Genomic DNA, 23,338 nt, shown 5'->3' with positions numbered 1-23,338 from the left:
CCGCATGATACAAATGGGCCCTCTTTTTCTATCAACAATACTGACCGCCCAATCCAGAACCATTTCCAGCAAACTGCTGGCTTGGGAAGTTCCTCATGACGGATCTGGTATTTGCTCGGTACACGGCTCAGGTAAACTCTTGTTTGCAACAATCAGAGAAATTGACTGAACAGTACATGACACTGAAATGAAGTATGAAGCAATATGCATCTTTGTTTAAAAAAACAAACAAACCCACTGAACCGTTTTCCACCCACAAACACAGGAAAAGTGCAGAAACCAAAGTTAATCTATGCGATGTATTTGCGTACTTTTACAGAGACAATTAACAGAAACAGAAACATATTCAGAATTTAACCTGATTAAATATTTAGTTCAGTCCTGAGCTTTTGATATTTAATACAATATAGATAAAGTAATAGCAAAAAAAAAAAAGATTTTAGATTTGATTTGCATGCTACAGACAGCTAGATTTTGTTCATTTGGCTAGCAATATGTTTTTTTGTACCTGTAACTTAGATTCTGATATACAAAATTATAACATATTGATAATTCAAACTTGAGAACTAAATATTACATTCTTTTTACCCTGTGCAGAATAAATTCTACCTTTAAAAAATAGTATTTATAATATTAAAATTCATATTGTTCATATGGTTTTGTGATCAAGTTATTAAAATGTTTTGTCACTGTGAATCATTTGGGTTAGTACAAATATGACAGAATTGTTAAAAGCTGCCTAAAATACACAACACTATTGCTGATTCTTTTAAAAGTGTGGAAAAGGATTATATTAAAATAAGTTCGTTTCTCATGTTAGAAATGAGCAAATTTTGTAAAAGAAAACCCAAATCCTGGTCACAACTGTTGACTACCAGCCTGAGACAGGTTTTATTCTTCTTTTATACTTGTCTGAAACTTTTTGTATTACAAAAAGTAAACAGCGAATCTGATGAAGACTTATAAAAGTGTAGATATTCCAATATAGCCTCTTCTATGTCAAACATTTAAAATGGCCAGAACCGAACTATATATTAAACAGAACATAAATAAGACCGTAAATAAATAAATGAAGAAAATAGAATTGAACGGTATAACTACACAAAATTCTATAAACATTTTCACGGTCAAGCTAAGACGCTGAAAACAGCTGACCTTCATTTAGCTCTACATTAAATAAACCTCTGTCTTTCACATTTGACCTTGACAAGGATGAATGGTATTCTCTTTCTAGTTCTCCTTAGTCATCTGATAGAATGAACCTCACGGCCTTGAAGGACTGTGTGCAGCCAATTCACAAGGCTAGTTTATGTTCAAAGTCGTGTCACATCCGGTTATAGCTTCAGAGACATTTAGATTTAAGTGGTGGGACAATGGAGGAAAAAATAATTGAAGTTCTAGGTTCAGAAATTGCTTAATTTGAATTTTGATTCTGGTAAAAGGAACTTTCCAAAATATGTATAATTACTTCCAAGAAACTAAAAATTCCTGCCAGGGATTCTATGTTAGAAATAGAACTTAATACATATTTTTTTAAGGGGTCCATTCCTTGAAGATGATTTTTTGCATTTCTTTAAAAAAAAAAAAAAGATTTAGTTTGTTACAGAAGACGGCTAGCCAAAAATTGCCTCTTCTACTGTAACTGGCTGGATGATAAGTAGGATTTAAATTGCATAAATACTCTTTATTCTAAAAGCCTTTATGTTGGCAGAGCTATAGGGCGGCTTGCTTTCTTTTAAGCCCATGCTTGGGCTGGGGAGGGGGAGGACACTGGCTGGCTGGAGTCCGTTCCTCTGCCTACCTTAGTTCATCTACGATTGTTTTCTGAAACAAACGCCTTGGCCCATACTTCAGATTGATAATCTCCCCAGGCACACTCTTCTCTTGGCCTCCTCACCACAAATTACAGATGGGAGCCCCTAAGAATGAGAGCTGCAAAATAATTCCTAGTGAATGTGAGAAATCGGTTTAATAAAGTTAAAAAAATTTTTTTCTTTTGGCAACTTTGATTTAATCAAGATTCCCATTTTCCTGAGGGAGTTCTTGTCCGTGTCCCCGCCACAAGGTGGGTGCTGTCTGTTCTCAGAGGGCCGGCCACCATGGTCTTGTCATGGGCACCACCCTCGGACCTGGGACAGCAGCTCAGCAGCGCAAGCTGGAAACCCTGGCTGGAACACGGCCGCGGAGTCCGGGCATGTTCTGGGCCGTGGGTGCTCGCTCACGTGCTGATTCGAGTGGGTTGAGGGTACCGGGCTCTCTCCTCTCCCTGCCCACCCTTAATGTGACAAATCACAAGGTCTTCCCTGTAGTTCGGAGCCCTGCTCCTTTGGGTTCCGAGATTCCCACTCAGCATCTGGTTTTCTTTAGACTCCAAGAAAAGGACAAGAATGAAAGTGTTTTCAGGAAACAGGGGCTTCAACACGGGTGATGGCGTGGGCGCAACACCTGTTTCGAGCTGGACTCATTGGACTCCTATTTGCCTTCAAACCAGGGGTACAAAGATACCACATGGGCCTGTTGCCATCCTCCTGGTCTGCCCCTAAGACATCGAATGAAAAGCCAAGCTCGCCTTCTGCTAAACCGAGTTCTTTCTTGACAGTTGGTTCAACAGTATACTCTGGGCGCCACCTCTATTCCGTTTGTACAAAACACAGGCTGCTGGCGATTCGTAGGTACTGGACAACATTTGTGTACCAGATCACTCCATTTTGGTTACCTGATTTTTTTTTTCTTTTTTAAACATACAAGAATTACATTCAAGGTACTTTACAAATGAACATGTTGAAAATCTGATGTGATATGAAAGCTCTTTAAAGAGTGGACAGTCACGTTACAAAAAACACCCCCCCCCCCCACAAAACAAAACAAAACAAATGTTCAGTCTTGTACCCTCCCTAGTTAGTGAAGAGGTGACAGAGTACTTTCCGTAGGGGGTGTGATCATACGTCATCAGCCGGCAGGGACGGAATGCTTATCTTCGCTCTGGTGAAGTAGGCAATCTTCTCCCTAGAGTCAGGGGTGAGAAATAAACTGGCTTGAACACAACATTGAAAATACTCTGCGACCACTGAAAATAGTCCCAAGAACCCCAGCGTGGTCTCTGCAAGCCTGCACAGGTGATCTGTTCCTTGGGCAGAACACTCTAAAATCAAGATCGTCTCCCCCCTACCCTTTTCCCCCCCGTCTTATCCCTTGATGGGAGCTATAAAGGAGAAGGGCGGCTCCGGTTTGCAGCGAATCGCCTACAGACCAAGACAGGCACTTCCTTCCTGGATTTCCAGCATCAGACCGTTTCTAAACCACCCGGGGGTCCGTTATGAGCGCTTCTAAGCGAGGCAGGAGAGGATGCGTAAGCCCAAAGTCCCAGGACTTCGTAGGAAAGTTCTCCAGGGACCTTGCAGAAAAACACATGATACTGGGAAAATTCTTTAAGATCAATACCAGGCCCAGGTAGGGGACCCTTGCTGCGTGATCCCATGACTCCCAAGGCGGGGGAAAGAAGAAATGTGACTGTAGCAAAGGCAGAGCTGTCCCAAATCCCAAAGCGGGGATAAGGAGAAACAACCCGAAAGGGAGAGGCTGGGAAAGATTGGGCAGAAAGGTTTCAGAGGTTAGGAGAGTATTAAAATGATAATAATAATAATAATAAGATCGTATAGTTGCCGAAGGCAGGAGCAGGACACCCACTTCGTGCCAGGTCTGCACATCACACACAGTGCCGCGCCAACGGTATTTCCCGGGGTGGTGCTGTCGCGCGGGCACGGGGGCAGGCACGGGGGCAGCGATGAAGAAGGGAACAACAACAAAGCCTTCCTTCGAGAAACTAAGAGTCCATGTAGGCGGCGGAGGGAGTGCGGCGTCAGGAGCCAAGTGCTGGGGTGGAAAAGCTCTGAAGACTAAGGACAGGAGAGAGAGGAGAGGGAGCGGCCCGGAACCCCGGGACCCGGAACCACCGCCATCTCCGCGGTCTGCGTCCTCTCAGGCGAGGGCGGGTGCTCGTGACGTCACTACAGGCCGGAAGGAGCGCCGGAAGCGGAAGCCTCGCTGCACGCGGGGCCTCACAGCCCTGAGTGGCCATTTTTGACTCCTGATTTCAAACTTCCTCGACGAATCAGAGGAGCAGGGCACACGGGGCCCCTGATTCCAGGTGAGACAAGCAGACAGGGTGAGTGAGTGAGTGTGTGTGTGTGTGTGTGTGTGTGCGTCCCCAGTGCCGGAGGGTGCCCCCGACGCCCCCTGCTCCCGGGGAGCGTCCCCGACCCCGCACGGCGAGGGGGCCCAGGAGGGGCCCCAGAACGTCTGTTGAATGAGTGAACAACAAAAGCCCGGAAGATCTGTGTCTTTCTGTGTTTACTCAGGGAGATGTGCCAGCTGCTTCTCGGGGGGGTGGGGCGCACCCCGAGTTCCTAGGAGCCGGGCTTGGATCGGGTCAGGGCCACTGCCGGGGAGTCTGTAACCTCAGGAAGGAGCAGACGGAAGCATCTACGTTCACATGGTAGGAGAGGATCTGGGGACTCCTGCGCTAATGCGAACTGGCGGCATAATTCAGACGGCGAGAGGCCACGCGACGGTGTCGTGGGTGGGGGGTTTACCTGAAGGACTGCACCTGCCGAGGCACCTTCCGGCTCTGCTCCCGGAGCCGGCACACGTCCTTGGAGACTTGCCGCATCAATTTCTCTGCATTCAAACCTTGCTTCTGCTCTTCTTTTGACTGTTCAGCCTGGGAAAGGAAATCAAATCACAAAACCCCAAAGAGCACTAATTAGAAAGCTCCGAAGACGTGCTGTTAAGGCTTGAGAGCCTGGGTCCTGAGCCCAGAGTGGAGCGTGGACAGTGATGGGGGGAGGGGGGAGGGAGGGGGAGCGGGAGTGTCCCTCTCCGCTCACCACAGTCGGGTGCCCCTCTCGCGCAGCTGTGGCGCAGTCGCTGATTGCCGCAAGTTTATTTCACTGAACTTCAAAGATCTTAGTACTTGGGTAATATGTGATCCTTTTAGTACGTTTGGAAAACCAAAGAACCCCCCAAAAAAGAAATGAAAAACTACTTATGGCACTGTGACCAAGAAATAGGCCCTAACATTTCAACCTCTGATTCATCTTTTTAGACTGTTTTCTATCTTAGCCTAATTTTAAAAGCAGTTTATTGATGTACAAGTTACATACCAGGTTATCCTCTTTTACTTAGTCATATAAACTTAAGATTCTTCCAGGTATTTCCATGGCTTGATTGCTTTATTTTTTTTTTTCTTTTTGTAGCACTGAATAATATTCCATTGTTTGCAAGTACCACAGTTTATTTATCCATCACTCACTGAAGGATATCGTGGCTACTCCCAAGTTTTGGCAGGTATAAAGAAAGATGTCATAACATCCATGTCCATAACTTTTCAACTCCTTTGAGTAAATACCAACAAGTGTGACTCCTAGATCATATGGCAAGAGTGTGTGTATTTACTTTTGTAAGAAAAATGTTAACCTAACCTGCATCTTACACTTCATGCTATCTTATATGTCAATTACATCTCAACACAGCTGGGGAAAAGAAGAATTGAAAAAAAAAAAAAAAGTCTGGGTCCATGGTTGCTGTACTATTGCATTCCCACCAGCAGTGAAGAAGAGCTCCTCCTGTGCTATGTATTTGCCAGCATTTCGTGTTGTCAGTGAAGCATCAGTGTTTGAGTTTGGCCATTCTAACAGGCGTGTGCTGGTAGCTCACTGTTGTTTCAATTTGCAATTCCCTAAGTACATATGATGTGTAGCACCTCTTCATAAGCTTCTTTACCATCTGTATATCTTTTTTGGTGAGGTGTCTGTTTAGGTGTTTGGTCTACTTTTCAGTTGGGCTGTTCATTGTCTTATTGTTGAGCTTTAAGAGTTCTTTGTATATTTTGGATAGCAGTCTTTTATCTACAGTTCTTTACAGTTTTGTATTTAGGCCTACAACCCATTTTTAGTTCATTTTTGCTAAGTGCGTAAAATCTGTGTCTAAATTTTTTTTTCTTTTGCATGTGGATGTCCAGGTGTTCCATTTTGTTGAAAAGATTCTCTTGTTCCATTGTATTTCTTTCACTCCACTGTCAAAATTCAGTTGATTCTATTTGTATGGGTCTGTTTCTGGGCTCTCTATGATCCTCTAGTGATTTATCTATTCTTTCAATACTACACTATCTTGATTACTGTTGCTTTACAGTTAAGTCCTGATGTTGGGTAGTGTCAGCCCTCCAACTTTGTCTCCTTCAATATTGTGATGGCTATCATCTGTCTTTTGTCTCTCCATATAAACTTCAGAGCCAGTTTGTATATGTCCATGATATAATTTGCTAGGGTTTTTGACAGGGATTGCATTATCTATAGGCCAATTTGGGAAGAACTAATATTTTTTTCCTTTTTTTTAAAGTTGGTTCTGTGCCCCGTGGGGAGCTTGAACTCATGATCCTGAGATCAAGACCTGAGCTGAGATCAAGAGTTGGAATCTTAGCAAACCAAGCCACCCAGGCACCCTGGGAAGAACTAACATCTTGACATTATTAAGTCTTCCTATCCATGAACATGGACTGTCTCTCCATTTATTTAGTTCTTTGATTTTATCCATCAGGTTTTGTACTTTTCCTCATTTAAATCCTATACATATTTTGTTAGATATGTAATTATTTCATTTTGGGGGAATGCTAATTGTGTGGTGTTTTTAATTTCAAATTCCACTTGTTCTGTAGAATACAGAAAAGCAGTTGACTTTTTATATATTAACCTTATATCCTGCAACCTTGCTATTGATTTTCCTGTTTTCGATGTCATTGATTTCTATTCTAATTTTTATTTCCTTTCTTCTGATTGCTTTGGATTTACTCTTTGTTTTTTAGTTTCCGAAGGCTGATGATTAGATTATTGACTCTAAATCTTCCTTTCCAGTATATACATTCACTATTTATAAATTTCCCTCTAAGCACTGCTTTTGCTGCATCCCACAAAGTTTGATAAGTTGGCTTTTCATTTTCATTTAGTTCAAAATGTGTTTTCTCTTGAGATTCCTTTTTATGACCCATGTGTTATTTAAAAATGTGTTGTAAGGTCTCCAAGAACTTTGGGATTTTCCAGCTATCTGTTATTGATTCCTAGTTTTATTCCATTGTGGTCTGAAAGTAGATACTACATGATTTGTATTCTTTTATATTTTTAAGTTGTATTTTATGGCACAAAACATGGTCTCTCTTGGTGAATGTTCCATGTGACCTGGAGGAGAATGAATTCTGCTGTTGTTGGATAAAGTAGTCTATGGATGTCAGTTATATCTAGTTAATTAACAGTGTGGTTGAATTCAGCTATGTCTTTGCTGATTTTCGGCCTTTGGGATCTGTCCATTTAGGACCAAGGGCTGTTGAAGTCTCCAACTCTAAGAGTGGATCTACCTATTTCTCCTTGTAGATATATCAGTTTTTGCCTCATATATTTTGATGCTGTGTTAATAGGTGCGTACACATTAAGGACTGCTCTCTCTTCTTGGAAAATGATTCCTTTGTCAGTAATTATGTAATGTCATTGTTTAATCATTATGTAATGTCCTTCATTATATCAGACAACTTTTATGCTCAGCTGTCTGCTCTGTCTCAGATTAATATAGCTACTCCCACTTTGTTTTGATTAGTGTTAGCATGGTATATTTTTCTGTAACCTTTTACTTTTAGTCTATATGTGTTTTATATGTAAAACGGGCTTCTTGTAGACAAACATATAGTCAGGTCTTGCCATTTATTAAACTCTGACAATCTCTTTGAATTTGCAAATTCAGATCATTAATGTTTAAAGTGATTACTGAGGGGCACCTGGCTGGCTCAGTCAGTAGAGCATGGGACTCTTAATCTTGGGGTTGTGAGTTGGAGCCCTACATTCAGTGCAGAGATTACTTAAAGTCTTTAAAAATTAGAGTGATTACTGATATGGCTGGAATGATATCTACCATACTGATAATTGTTTTCCCATTGCTCTTATTCTGTTTCTGTTTTTGCCTTCTACTCTTGTGCAGTCTTTTGTGGTTTTAATTGAGCATCCTATATTACCATTTTCTCTCCTTTCTTAGCATATCAATTATACTTTTAAAAACATTTTTAGGTGGTTGTCCAATATTTTGCAATATGCAAAACATCACAGTACTTTATGGACAGTGCAAGTACCATATAACAATAAAATATTCCTAATCTCTCCCTGTTGTTCCTTGTGTCGTTGCTGTCATTTATTTCACTTACACACAAGCATATATATGTCAAATACATAGTTGCTATTATTATTATGAATTGTTATGTTAGATTAATTAAGAGTAAGAAAAATAATGTTTTAACTTTATCATCACTTAACTCCTTTAGTGCTCTCCCTTTCTTTATGTAGATCTTAGCTTCTGACCTATACTATTTTCCAACTCTCAGAAGAGCTTCTGTTAACATTTCTTGCTAGGCAGATCTACTGACAATAAATTCTCTCAATTTTCATTTGCCTGAGAAAGTACTTCTCCTTCAGTTCTGAGGGATAATTTTGTAGGGTACAGAATTCTCAGCTGGTGGGTTTATTTTTGTTTATTTTTGTTTTTGTTTTCCCTCTCAACACCTTAAATAGATCACTCCACTCTCCTTGCTTGCATGGCTTTGGAGAAGTCAGATGTAATTCTTCTCTTTGCTCCTGTAGAAGCTACTCTGGCCTCTTTCAAGAGTTTTCCTGTATTTTTGATTTTCTGCAGTTTGCGTGTGATGTGCCCAGGTATAGGGTATTTTGGTTTGTTTGTTTGTTTTGCATTTATCCTATGTGGTAGTCTCTGAGCTTCCTGGACCTGCCATTAATTTGGACATATCTGACATTAATTTGGACAACTTCTCAATTATTGTGCCTTTTTTTTTTTTAAGATTTTATTTATTTGACAGGCAGCGATCACAAGTAGGCAGAGAGAGGAAGGGAAGCAGGCTCATCGCTGAGCAGAGAGCCCGATGCGGGGCTCGATCCCAGGACCCTGGGATCATGACCTGAGCAGGAGGCAGAGGCTTTAACCCACTGAGCCACCCAGGCGCCCCCTCAATCATTATGCTTTAAATATTTCTTCTGCTTTTCTCTTTCTTGTGCTGGTGTTTCCATTATGTGTAAGTACACTTTTTGTAGTTGTTCCACCGTTCTCAGATATCCTATCCCTTTTCTCCCCCCTCAGTCTTTTCTCTCTTTGATTTTCGGATTTGAAAGTTTCTACGGACATTTCCTCAAGCTCAGAGATTCTTTCTTTAGCCATATCTAGTCTGCTAACAAGCCCATCAAAGGTATCCTTCATTTCCTTCAGTGCTTTTGATGTCTAGTATTTTTTAAAATTATTTTTTAGAATTTCCATTTTCCTTCAGCTAATATTGACCACTTATTCTTGCATGTTGTCTGCTTTTCCCATTAGAGGCCTTAGTGCATGAGTCATAATTGTTTAAATTTCTGGTCTCCTAATCCCAACATTTCTGCCATGTCTAAATCTGGTTCTAATGTTTTTTTCTGCCTCTTCTTTCAGTATGGTGATTTTATGTTGAAGCCCAAACAGACATAATGTAACAGGTGAATGGAACTCTGTAAGCAGGTCTTTAGTAATGAAGCAGAGGTGTGGGCGAACAGGAAGTCTTTTATAGTCTTATGATTAGGCCTCAGTCTTTTGGGGAGCCTGTGCCTCCAACTGAGAATTTCACAGTGTTTCTCATTCCCCCCACACCCTATTTAGGCACAACAGCCTGGCTGGAGTGGGTATTTATCTTCTCCCAAGTTGGTTAGGCTCTCAGAAAACCTTTGTAGGTTAGACTCTGGCAAAACAGTTGCTCCTGGAGGCAGCTCTTGTTAACAGAATGCTCTGGTGTATTTCAGCATGGTCTTTCCACCCCCCCCCCTTTCCCTGCTCGAAGCGCAGGAAATTTTCTTTTCTGATATTCACTAAGAGGACCTGGTAGAGCTACATGAGAATGCACAGAAGTTTTGAGGCTTCCCATGGCCAGTCCCTGGGAGTTTTCAACCCTCAGGCTTGTCTACATGGAACCTCCAGGACTCATCAATTATAGTTTAGGTTCTCCTACCCTAGCACTGATTCCTCCAGAGTTTCTGCTCTGGTGAGTTATCATTTTCTGTGCTGCCTATTTCTCCAGTTTGGGGGGCATTGTTTTAACCTGTGATATCATTTTCCTGACAGATCTAAGAAGAGTTGTTTATTTTTAGTTTGTTCATGCTCTTTCCTTATTTTTAGAGCAGAACACTGATTTCCTTGTAGGCCAGACCAGGAAACAGAAGTCCATAACTTTTTTTCTTTTTATGTTAAGTTTGCAAGCATACAGTACATCGAGAATTTTGATGTAGTGTTCAAGGATTCATTAGTTGCATACAGCACCCAGTGCTCATCACAACACATGCCCTCCTTAATACCCACCACCCAGCTGCCCCATTCTCATCACCCCTCTCCCCTCTGAAACCCTCAGTTTGTTTCCCAGAGTCCAGAGTCTCTCACGGTTGGTCGCCCTAATTCCCCACCCACCTTCAGTTTTCCCTTCATTCCCCCATCGTCATCCTCCATTCTATTCCTTATGTTCTACATAGGAGTGAAACCATATGATAAATTATCTTTTGCTGCTTGACTTACTTCACTTAGCATAATCCCCTCCAGTTCTATCCATGTTGATGCAAATGGCAGGTACTCATCCTTTCTGATGGCGGAGCAATATTCCATTGTATCTATGATACAATGTAGTAATATTCCATTGTATCTATTCTTTATCCATTCTTATGTTGAAGGGCATCTTGGTTTCTTCCACAGTTTGGCTACTGTGGACATTGCTGCTATGAACATTGGGGTGCATGTGCTCCTTCTTTTCACTACATTTGTTTCTTTAGGGTAAATACCCAGTAGTGCAATTGCTGGATTGTAGGATAGCTCCATTTTTAACTTTTTGAGGAAACTCCATACTGTTTTCCAAAGTGGCTGTACCAGCTTACATTCCCACCAACAGTGTGAGGGGGTTCCCTTTTTTCACATCCTCATCAACATTTGTTGTTTTCTGCCTTGTTAATTTTTGCCATTAAAAAAATTGTGGCATAAGGTGGTATCCCACTGTGGTTTTGTGGCATAAGGTGGTATCCCACTGTGGTTTTGATTTGAATTTCCCTGATGGCTATGATGTTGAAAATTCTTTCAGTGTATCTGTTAGCCATTTGTATGTCTTCTTTAGAGAAGTGTCTGCTCTTATCTTCTCTCCATTTTTTGACTTGTTTTTTTGGGGGGTGTTGAGTTTGAGAAGTTCTTTATAGGTCTTGGATGCCGGTATAACTTTTTAATAGCTTGATAACATCCTTTAATAGCTGTAGCATAATTATTTAATTAACTTTCTGGAATCATATCGTTAAATTATTTCCATCCTGTAATGTTCACTGAAGGTGGGAATTAGCATTTAAACATCTAGATAAATGCACATTTGGTTACATTAGATTTTGAGGGGACAAAAGCAAGCATGTCCTGTGTATTTTGCAAACTATCTACAATAAAGAGTATATCTGCAATCATTTATAGCTACATCTATGTCTGTATAGAATTCTGCATTTGTATTACTCTACTATCAGGGAGAAAATAATCGTAATTTTGTTTAATTCGACTTATAGCTTAAAAACACATCTAAAAGGACAGTTCCTTGGCTACCTAAGTGAACTGTGAATCGGAAATGAGGCTTAGGTATAAATGTGCTGTTACTCTTCATTCCTTCATTATTTGGAAATTATGTGACTTATCCATGATGAGGAAACCAACCTCCACAAAGGCACCAACTCCCTCTTTCAGGTAAAGCTAAGAGGCTGCTTGGTTGTTAATTTAGGGTTTTGGCTCATGGTTTGCCTTGGGGTCTGAGCTGTTTACTCGGGTCCCTAAGCTTCAGAAGGGCAATGACTGCATCTTTTTTTGTTTGTTTTTGCATCTGTTCAACATAATTTATAGAGGTTCAAGTGCACAATAAACATTTTTAAGTCTGTGGTTTGTTTTTGAAAACGGCCTCTATTTGCAGAAGCTGCTTGTGATGTGTTCTACCATGAATTATATGAAGTCAAAGGCCACACACTACCTACGTACTTAATGAAGGGAAGTGTCATCTCGAAGCAGTCTTGTCAATGCATACTTAAAAACATTAGTTATCCTCACCTGACAGAAACAGAAATCTAATTTAAGTTACTTTGAGTCGGGGAAAGAGTGAGATCTTACAAATATGTGAATTGGTTTCTGGCATTTGTTTGGGAAGCTTTTTTAAAAAAAAGGACTTCGAAGCAGAATTTTCGGTGGTGACCCAGCTTCCCTCTTCCCCTGCCCTCCTAATCCTCCCCAGGGTGCTGGGGGAACCAAGCCAGCTAAGCTCTAGGAAGCTCCCTTTGCTGGACGGACTCCAAGTCGTTGCTCTGACTCCAAGGGAAACCACCGTCCTTTTCATCCTTCCCAAGATGCACTGCGAGGGGGTTTATCAGATCTGGGTCTGGGGCTCTTCTTGGCATGTTTACCAAGAATCAGCCGTTTTCACAATGAGACCGGTGGGCAGCATGGGAACAAGAGGTTCTTTCCAAGGCTCCCTAACCCTGACTCCCTTTTGGAAGCGGCTTGAGGGTGGGGTCTGGTCTGCCCTCCCGGTGCCGCACTCCCCAGTGCCGCCCCCTGCCGGCACCCAGTGGGAGTGCTGCGGACACAGGCTGAAAGAATGAGCGTGCGTCTATGGGAAGAACAGGTGTTTAGATGACGATCTTTTTAAATTTTATTTTTTTTAAAGATTTCTATGTATCTATTTGACAGAAAGACAGTGAGAGAGGGAATACAAGCAGGGAGAGTGGGAGAGGGAGAAGCAGGCTTCCCGTCGAGCAGGGAGCCCAATGTGGGGCTGGATCCCAGGGCCTTGGGATCATGACCCGAACTAAAGGCAGACACTTAATGACTGAGCCACCCAGGTGCCCCCAGATGACGATCTTTTTAAGATTAATGTGCTTCAGTAACTCTCAAAAGATTTAGAACAGCCTTGGGTTTTTTCCAACGGTGACTGACTCCCAACAAAGCTCTCCAGAAGGCCAGAAAATAAAGACTGATGGATTTAGATTCAAAGTCGAGCAAACATCAGAACTTCTCTCACTTGAAAGGTGTTCAAAAGACAAACGATAGAGTGCACAAAACCATTTGTAACTCAAGTAACGGATTGGTATAGAAAGAGGCCTTTCAAAGAGGAAAAATAAGACATAACAGAGACAAGGGCCCTGGGTATCAGAGGCATCTCACAGAATAAACACAAGTGGCAAATAAACACATCTCCTCAAAGTGACACCACTGTCACCTACCAGACTGGGAACATTTAAGGGAAGTGTGGGGGACAGCACATGTCCCAATGCCTGAGCCACCGGAGGGGAGAGGACTGTGCTACTGCTGCCAGGAGGAAGGATCTAGAGTCGCACTGCCCCCCTCCCCAGGCGCGGTATGATTCTGGGCATCGGGGGAGGGGAGTTAGGGGCCAGGGAGACTCAGGTCATATGGGAAGCCCCTGCCCCGACCACTGGTCAGCCTGTCTCCTCGTGGCCTCCCAAGTGCTGTGCTCCACTAACACCACATGAAATGTAGCCCTGCTTACTGGGGGCCACTGGTCACGGTGGTTGCAGCTGGAGCTGTAAAGGAAATGGGAAAATACAGAATGTCGGTGTTTGTTGGTAGCTTAGAGCAAAGTCTAAGACAGAGATCGACTCAGGCCAGAAGTCAGCATTGGCACAAAGAGAAGGAAGAAAAAACAGCTTTGCTAGGGGTGGTCCCCTGCAGCCTACAATCTAAACTGACTGGACAGTCCCATCATTGAGATCCTTCTGGACTTGAAAGAGCCAAGTCTTTCGGTTACAAACTTTGGAAGGAGAGAAGACCGGCGCCGGCAAAAAGGGATTATAAGGATCTTGTCTTCCCATATGCACCCGATGCTTCAGATTCTGCCAAGGCCAGGAAAGAACAAGGTTTTAGCCTTATAAGACGTGACAGGGACAAGACCTTTGCCCATGGTTGGTTCAAAGCCAAACTGCCAGGACCAGCAACTCTATTCCGAGGCATTTACGCTTTGGAAACACTACTGAATCCAGAACAGTGTCCCAAAATGTACAGGAATGCTCATTTCCACATCGTCCAATAACTGAAAGTTTTGGGAACTGTCATTAGAATAAATAATTATGATATATCTACACAGGTGAATGCCTTAAAAATAATGAAGTACAGCAACATTTACTACAATGGAACGCTGTTCTTCATATAAGAACACAGAATTAGGTGGGGGGAGAAAATCAAGCTTCGCGACAATTTATCTTCATGACCCTATTTTTGTGTAACCCTTCCAAATAACAAGCGCGCGCGCGCACACACACACACACACACACACACACGGCATAAGAAAAAGCTGGAAGGACAAATGCCGAGGAGGACGGGGCATCAAGGAGGCATCGCTGCTTTCTGCTTTATACAGTTCTGGATTATTTGGATTTAAACAATCAGCGTATGTTAATCTTTTAGCTAAAGAAAATATTTTTGAATTTTAAAATACTCTCAAAGCTCAAGTGCACTAAAGCATTGTGAATTTAAAAATAAAAATGCTGTGGCACTTTTCGGAAATATGACATTTTAAATTTACTTATCCAGCAAGTACTTATTTAGAATCAATCACACTCACACCACTTTATGGAAAGCTAACTATTCTGTCAAAGGGCATTCCTAGTACTTTGCTAATCATAATCCCTTGCAGTTAACTTCTGACTTTTCACCACAAACAATCCTTTTCCAGATTTTTTTACTGCCCCACTTTCCTTGTTTTGAAAGACTCTGTTTAGAAAAGCCACCTTTGGGATGCCTGGGTGGCTCAGTGGGTTAAGCCACTGCTTTCGGCTCGAGTCATGATTGCAGGGTCCTGGGATCGAGCCCCGCATTGGGCTCTCTGCTCAGCAGGGAGCCTGCTTCCTCCTCTCTCTCTCTGCCTGCCTCTCGGCCTGCTTGTCATCTCTCTCTCTCTGTCAAATAAATAAATAATCTTTAGAAAAGCCGCCTTTACTGGCTCTGTACTAATTCTCTCTTGATTATTTTGCAATCGGTGAGACAGTTTAGCTGTCACTCGAAGCTTCTGGTTTGATGTACCTCGAATGCACAGAGGACAAATGCGATCTTTTAGTTCCTAGGTCAGGTCTTATCCTGAGCAAACAAATACTTTTTCATGAGGTCCCAGAGAAGGAACTACTGACTTGGTAAACAGGAACAAATGACAATGACTTCTCCCGTGATGCCATCTATTGAATTGGTAAATTAGTAAGCAGACAGAAGCACTGTTGCTATCCTAATTCTTGGCAACATGGAATATGAATAAACCAATCTTTTTTTTTAAATAATAAGTTTATTCTTCTATTTATTTATTTATTATTATTATTTAGAGATTTTATTTATTTATTAGATAGATATCTCAAGCAGACAGAGGCAGGCAGAGAGAGAGAGGGAAGCAGGCTCCCTGCTGAGCAGAGAGCCCGATGCGGGGTTCGAACCCAGGACCTCGGGACCATGACCCGAGCTGAAGGCAGAGGCTTTAACCTACTGAGCCACCCAGGCACCCCTGAATAAACCAATCTTAAAATAGCCATCTGCTTACTGACTTAAACAATAGAGATTTGGAAAGGCCAGAAAAAGAAGGTACGTGCTGGATATACTTAGGTAAAATCTGGGCCATTTTCTCTGAGATGTGTTTTATCAGATGAGAATTACAACAGGCTCCCTGGGTCTTGTCCCGCCTTTGGTCACCTTCCACAGAAATGCAACGGTGGGGGTCTGTTTTACCCTCTGCAGAAGAGCACTAGTGAGATGGTCCCTCTAAATAAGGTGGATGGCTACTGCCTTTCCAGAATGTTTTTGGGCACTGCAAAATCACTTTGAAATCTGGTTTTGTTCTGGGCAAAATAAGACTGACCACGGAACGTCTTGCTTTTCCCCACTGAGTAATTGGCTACTTCTCTGGAAACTGCCTTTGTCTGTGTGATTATATCTGTACCTACACACCTGTATCTTCCTCTCAAAATCTGGGTGACCAAATACATCGCGAGAAGGTTTTGTCAGCTGTTAATAATCAAGAGGAGCCAACTTTCTGGCAGTTAAACCTCCCTGCTGAGTACTTCACTGTAATCAGTAAGATTTATTTTGTTGAATGGGGTGTATTGGTGTCTTTGACACACGATTTTCTTAGCATAATCTAGCTTTAAATGTTAACATCTGTATTATTTTAAGCTTTAAAAAAGGCTAGCATCGCAGAACTTTGGTGTGTTGACAGGGAAACACTCTGAGGAAGAGAAAGAAATTTCTTCTCTGGAAGCAACACGAGGCTCCTTTGGAAAAATACCATGCCTTCCTCAGCACTCGTCTCCCCTTCTCACCAACAAGTCATGAGAAGCTGCCTGGTTCACAGGATCAGAAACCACTTTTTGCACCCTAGATTCCAGAAAAGTGTGACTATCCTTCAGTTTATGCGATGGGTGCCTGACCTGCGGAAAGTGCCAACCTAGAGCCACGCAGAGAAGCCTAACAGAAGAAGCAATTCTGGTCCGAATTCAGACCTTACGTTTCTCGCTCTGTTTTCTGAGGGACTGTACGATACAAGAAGCCACTAACTCGGATTCGGTTTTTATTCTGAGCTACAAAACCCACCTTCCACCACAAAGGAGGAAGGTTATGGAGTGCAATCCTGAGAGCCAGCAGCTTTCTGGACCAGGGAAGCAAATTCTGCGGCTGCCTTCAATTAACTGCTTCTCTGGGAGCTCTATTTTTTACGGCAATCGGCAGGCTCTTTGCTCAGTGTTGGGCACTTTATGAGCTTGCTGCTGAGAATCCCACAAAGCCCCACTGCTTCAGGGAAGTGGTGGGAATCCAAGGGCAGTGTGTGTGCGTGTGTGCTGTTGTGTCCGCGTGTGTACAGAGAAGTGGATGGGACAGGAGGAGCAAGCAGGAGAAGCCCATAGCAGTTAGCGGCGTTTGCGGCCATAATCAAAGGCACACCGTTGAAATCATCTGTGTTTTCGCGGTCGGGGCTGTTCTGAGCTTTAGCGGACCAGTCCAGCAGCTGGTCAACAGAGAGAGAGAAACCGGCTGTACTTGGGAATCAGACGGCTGGTTTTACGACGGTATGAAATGCACTTGGCTTTGAGAGCTCCACCCTCCCTGCTGCTTGAGACAACAGCTGTCCTTAGGCAGAAGGAAGAAAAGATACGGGGGGTGGGGGTGGGGGTGGGGGGAGGGCTTAGCGTAGCTCCCACATTGTGGTTATGAGCGCTGCTCTACTGGCCTATGGAAGACCCAACTGCGGATGCTTTAGATGGAAAAGGCTCAGGGAATCACATCTCACCTCGAACTGCAGGATTCTCCGAGCATGGCAAGTGCCCTAATGGCTTGGCTGCTGGACCACGCAGCCTTCAAGTTCTGCGTATTTCTCCACATCTTGACTTCTACCAAAAGAGAATTGGATCCGCTCTCAAACAGATCACAGATTTTGCAAGGGATCTCGGGGGTCATCTAATCCAATCCTTTTAATTTTGTAGATTAAATATGTAAAACCTTATCTGAGCATGGAAAATACCGAAGCTGCAGATGTGCCCATTTTTATGGCATTTTATAAGGCTGATTTGTCTTTGCTTGGTAGATGAGGAAGGAAGGAGCTGTGCCGGGAAGGAAGGGGGAGGGCCATGAGAACAGAGCTGGCGAACAGCATGCAGCGCCCACGGCCTGCGCTCCGGCACCTGCGGGCCCTCGCTGGTACCTCACTCGCTTCCTTCACACTTCCGCCCTCAACTAGGACCGCCAGTGTCTACCAAAGACGTTTTCACCAGGTATGGCCAGGCGGGGCAGAGCTCAGCCCTGTATTGTGCATACAAACACCGCATTTGGTTTATATGTGCATCAGCTCTTAACAAAGACGTTCATACAGAGCTGTTAATACCGTCCCCATCTGACATTCATGGTAACAACCCAGGAAAATGCGAGCAGTGGTATGGAAACTTGAATAAAATTATGAAGACAACCACCTCAGCTCTTAATGACCTTAGTTATTTAGCTACATCTTCGTGTTTAGCCAATGCTGCAATTTTCTTGATGAGAACTGGAAAACGAGATGCTCGCTCTGAATCAGACGCCCCCGACAGGTCAGCCCACACCCTCCTCTTTCCAGCTGCCCTTGTGGTTATCAGCTCCCTTGGGGTCTGGGGGATTTCACAAAGGCACACCCAGGGTCTCCCCTCGTGTCTCTTCTCTGAGCCTCCAGCCCCTGCCGTAGGTTCTCCTGTGGAAGCCACATGTGCCGTGGAATCACCTGGCACGGACACGTGCCCCTGGCAGAGCGATTCTTTCCTCCTGCTCCCAGAGGATGCCTGTGAGATGCGGCGTGCGTGGCTCCCGGGGGCCGGCCCTACGGCAACCAAGCAGCACCCAGGGGCCACCTTCTTCCTCCCCACTCCTTGCCTCTGCTCCGCCCCTGGGGCTGCACCCCCGTAGTGACACAGTGCGATGGGAGGGTTTATCCCACACCCCGCATGACTGCACGCGAACCCTCCTTCAGCTCTTCTCCCTCAGAATCTTGCTGTGCAAACTGATTATGGCACCAACGAGGTGCTGGTTCATCAGAGACACAGATCAGAAAACCCCGATGAAGACATAATTAAATTTCTAAGCATAATCACCAATGCAACTTCTGTAGGGATGATTATAGTCATCAGTAGCTTATTATGGGACCAGAATCATGCATAAGTAGGTACAATTTTATGACTAAGTAACTGCAAATTAATATAAAAGCAAACCACTATTTTACAGAAAAGAACGCTCAAGTGTCACTCTTCTTAGGACACTTTTCAAAGCCGGAACCAGACCTGCTTATGTCCTGCACTGGGCAAGACTCCAGGGATCTGGGATCTGCAGCCGCACTGCAAACAGCAAACAACCAGGATCCTGGAAGCAGTTCTGCGCAGCCGCAGGCAGAAAGCCTCCAGCGCAGCATGCGGTGAACTCGGCTGGCCAGGCCAAGCACACGAGGCTCTGTACAGAAGTGTGTTGGGTTGTGCTGTCTGAAGCACAAAAATCCTCCTGTCCCCGCAGCAGCACTTTCAAAGAGACACTGGTTCTGGGGTAGGCCCGGGAAACAAGAGCACCCGTGCCTGAAGGACACAGCTGTGACAGTTTTCAAAGAGGTCACTTGTAAGGGAATTTAGTTCAAGTTCGTGTATCTATCCATCCACCAGCAAGTCAAGGGACAACTGTGTATTCTAGGGGTGGGTAAGGGGCGAGCAAAACTCAGAACAGGATAAAATCATGGCTGGCAGGCAAGTCTAGCAGGCTTTAATGAGGCAGAGGAGATTTTTGTCAAGGTGGGAGGGAATATCCTCCCAGAGGCACCGTAACATAGAAGCAGCAAGAGGACGGCCTCGTCGCTCCCCTAGGGCGTCTACCTGGGACTTTGCTGCTAGACCAAAGGCACCCAGGAGGGCAAAGACTTGCCTTTAAGAGGTGTTTCTCCTTTACGGGGAACAGCTCTGCTCAAGTTCCCCAGGACCGCCCTCCCAGAATTTTCCGCAGCTGAGAACAGACACACATTCTTGACTGGCTTACTCAAGGACAAATCGTTACAATGAACGTTACAATGAACACGCAGAACGTGTGCCTCAAACATCAACTTTTACTTGAAGCACAGGTTTTTAGAAACTCAGCAACGCATCAACCCTGAAGATCTCCTGGGCTGCTGGCTTCTACAGCCCTCCGTTTTCATCTACTTGCACCAAGGATTTCTTTCATGAAGAAGGAAAACAAGGGCCACCCTGAAAACTTGCAAACCTTGAGTCATCTATTAACACCAGCAAAAGTCTCAGAGTGGAGGGCGACAATGAAAGATTAAAATGCCCACTTACGAGACAGTGCATTTATGATACTCTGATCTCGGAAAGGATGCCTCAGCCTTGTTTCTTTCAAACAGGATCAGACAGCTTGGGTCCTGCCCACGCTCCTAGCCTGTATTTTGTGGAAAACGGACCGGCCGATGTTGCACACACATCTCTACCACACCCAAAGAAGCCTCCTCTCAAGAAACCTTCGGTGCCTCCCCATCACGGCATTCAAGACTCTCAACTCTGGCCCAATCAACCTTATCTCCAAGTAGGGAGGACACAGGAGAGATGTCAGAGAGGCAAGAAATAGAAACATGAAAAGATGTGCCCCGCATTTCTCACTGAGTTTTTGACTCTTATTTTTGATATGGAAGTCCTGACTCCATTTAGAATTGATTTTTGTAGGTTAGGTAGGCATCCGACACTATCTTTTCCCATACAGATGACCTTTTTCCAAGCTTGACTGATTCAGTGGTCCCTCCTTCCGCCCCTGCCTGACCGGCTACCTCTCCATCCGCCACACTCCACACACACGTGCGTCTGTCTCTGGTCCTCATTTCACTCCAGTGGCTGGTCTCTTGATTCCCCCACTGCGTCCTTATTATCTTAACAACTGATTTCATGCAGGCCAAGTCCCTGCTCTTGGTTTTTCTTCTCCAGAAGTGTCTTGGCCATTTGTCCTTCTTCTTCCATCAATTGCACCAATTTCCATGAAGATCCACGTAGGCATTCAGCTTGGAATGACATCGAATCTGCGGTACATTTTAAGGAGAATTGACTATTTTCACAACAGTGACTCTTCCTTTGTGTCAGGGGTGGCAAACTATGGTCTGTGTCTGTTTCTGTGTAGTTTTCTTAGAACACAGCACAGCCAAATATTTATGTACATCTTGTCTGTGGCGGCTCTTGTGTTAAATGGCAGAGTTGAGAGGTGGTGAATGAGAAGCCTCTGGACGAAATATTTCTTCCCTAGTCCATTACGGGGAAACTCGGCTGACATCTGCTCTACATGAATGTAGTATATACTTCTCCATGAATTAAGTTTTTTTTTTTTTTAACATTCTCCTCTTAAGGTTATTAAAAGTATTTCTTTTAATATAATATAAATTTTTGTTGAATTTATTCCTTGATAACGTGATATTCTTTGATACTGTGGTGAAAAAGTATCTTCATAATTAAATTTTCCAGTTGTTTCTGGCTGGTGTATATTAGCAAGGCAATGGACTTTTGTAAATGATTCTTCTATTTGCCCATCTTGTTCAATTCTCGTATCCTTTGTAGGAACTTGTGGATTTCTAATGTACACAATATCGTATCAGCCAATGATGACAGCTTTAGCTCCTCCTTTCCTGTCTCTCTGTTTCTACTTTTTTCTTGCCTCCCACTGGTTAGAATGTTGAGCAGAGAAGTGTTGAATGCCTGTGTCTGATTTTAAAGAGAATGATTCCAATGTTTGTCTATTTAGGACCATATTTGCTTTTGGTGATTCTCTTAAAAGAATGATGAGTTAAAGACATCATCTCTTCCTACTTACCAACAGTTTTAAACATGAATAAATATGGACCTTTATTAGTACTTTTCCTGTATTTGCTCAGTTGACCAAAGGGTATTTCTCCTTAATCTGTTCAGGCATTCATCGTATTAATGGATTTTTCTAATGATAAAGAATCCTTGCAAAATTCAACATGGTTAAAATGTATATTGTTGGATTATATTTACTCACATTTCATTCAGGATTTTTGCATCTATACTTATGGATAAAACTGGCCTGTGATTCTTCCTCCTGGTAATATCTTTGTCTAGTTTTGGTATTAGGGACATTGGTCACGTAGAATGAGTTGTGAAGTGTTCTCTCTTTTTCTGGTGTCTGGAAGAGTTTATGTAAAATTGAGATAATCTTTGAAAGTTTGGTGGACCTTAGCTACAGAACATCTAGACCTATACTTTCATTGTGGGTACATTTTAAATCACTTCTTTCATTTCTTTAAGAGAGATAGGATTTTCAATTGTTTTTCCCCCTTCATCCATTCTAGTATGTTCCATTTTCCTAGATATTTGTCTGAATTGTGGGCCTATATTTTTTATATTATTCACTTATCTTTTACATTTCAAAGTTATCCATAATTCTATCTCTTTACTTTTATAATTTTCTGTGTGTGTATCTTCTCTTCATTGGTCCCGTCGGAGTTTTGTCTTTTGTTTATTTTAGTTTTTTTCAAATAATTAACTTTTTGCTTTACTGAGCTTCTCTCTATAAACTGGAGATTAGTAGCTGTCAAAACAAACTAGAATTCCAAGCAGTTCATGGATGAATTTAGCAGTATGATTTAAGGTTTAAAAAAAAAAAAAGGCCCCAAAGTTTTTATAATTACTGATGCCCAAGGATCTGGAATTTCACATCATGACAAATCAAAAACAAACAAGCAAGAAAAAACCTTCAGAGATGTAGCGTTCTTTTTAAATCAATAGTTGTAAAACGCTAATCCAGCTTTGAAAGCCTTGGACCCATAGAGGTAAAAAAATTGTGATGCTTCTCCATGATATTAATCAAGCCAAGAGTCTGAAATGATTGTTAATGTTGGTGTTAATTCAAAGACTCAAGAGAATAAAAGCAATGGTTATTATCAAGGTAACAAATTTAAGAGCTGATGATTTCAGCTTTTAACCCAACCTTCCATCATGCAGGGACAGCCACACTGAGGCACTGCTCTGCTGGGGGCTCACATCTACGGACCCTTCACTGGCGAGAGCTGCCCTAGACCTGGACTGTTGTGCTTCCTGCACCTGCTTCGCCTCTCGCCCACGGTGGACAAAGTCCCACTACCTGCCATCAAGGCCACTTTGCTATTTCCTCCACGAAACATCTCCTGATCTCACTAGAAAGTGATTTCTCTTGAGGACCTGGTGTGTCTGGCTCATCTCCTTTGTCAATCCGTAAGCTCTGAGAGCGCACGACAGCGTCTAATTATCCTTGTAGTCTCTGTAGGACCAAACATAAGGCCTACAATTCAACTCTCCACTGAACAGAGATACTTACTGATGTCCTACTGTATGCCAAGGTCTCTTCTATCAGGTGGGACATAGTACAGCTATGGGATATATATATATATATATATATATATATATATATATATAAAATATATATATTTTTTTATTTTTAGATTTTATTTATTTATTTGACAGAGAGAGACCCAGTGAGAGAGGGAACTCAAGCAGGCGGAGAGGGAGAAGCAGGCTTTCTGCCAAGCAGGGAGACTGATGTGGGGCTCGATCCCAGGACCCTGGGATCATGACATAAGCCGAAGGCAGACGCTTAATGACTGAGCCACCTAGGTGCCCCGATATGTGATATGTTTTGTTGCTTAAACTTTCTCTACAAATTACTGGGCTCAGTCAGATCCCTAAAATTCCTTCATGAA

General features: G+C 43.1%; 1 protein-coding gene across 3 annotated transcripts in view; it reads right to left on the bottom strand.

The window, feature by feature from the left end:
• Positions 1 to 285: 285 nt before the first annotated feature.
• The window catches only part of WWC2 (WW and C2 domain containing 2), a 203,580-nt gene continuing 180,527 nt past the window's right edge, over positions 286 to 23,338 (bottom strand). For all 3 annotated transcript variants that reach the window (XM_004757690.3, XM_045069441.1, XM_013058971.2), the window contains exons 22-23: positions 4,593 to 4,720; positions 286 to 3,006 (exon numbers count right to left, since the gene is read on the bottom strand). In XM_004757690.3, coding sequence (XP_004757747.1) covers positions 2,940 to 3,006; positions 4,593 to 4,720 — 195 coding nt within the window. In that variant the 3' untranslated portion in view covers positions 286 to 2,939. The remainder of the gene's footprint in view (positions 3,007 to 4,592; positions 4,721 to 23,338) is intronic.

Source organism: Mustela putorius, unplaced genomic scaffold (genome assembly GCF_011764305.1).
Source record: "Mustela putorius furo isolate JIRA1106 unplaced genomic scaffold, ASM1176430v1.1 tig00003932_pilon_pilon_pilon:0A:0A, whole genome shotgun sequence".
In the NCBI taxonomy this organism is placed as follows: Eukaryota; Metazoa; Chordata; class Mammalia; order Carnivora; family Mustelidae; genus Mustela; species Mustela putorius.
The sequence above is the reverse complement of the archived record's forward strand: the minus strand, read 5'-3'. Positions and strand labels throughout refer to the sequence as shown.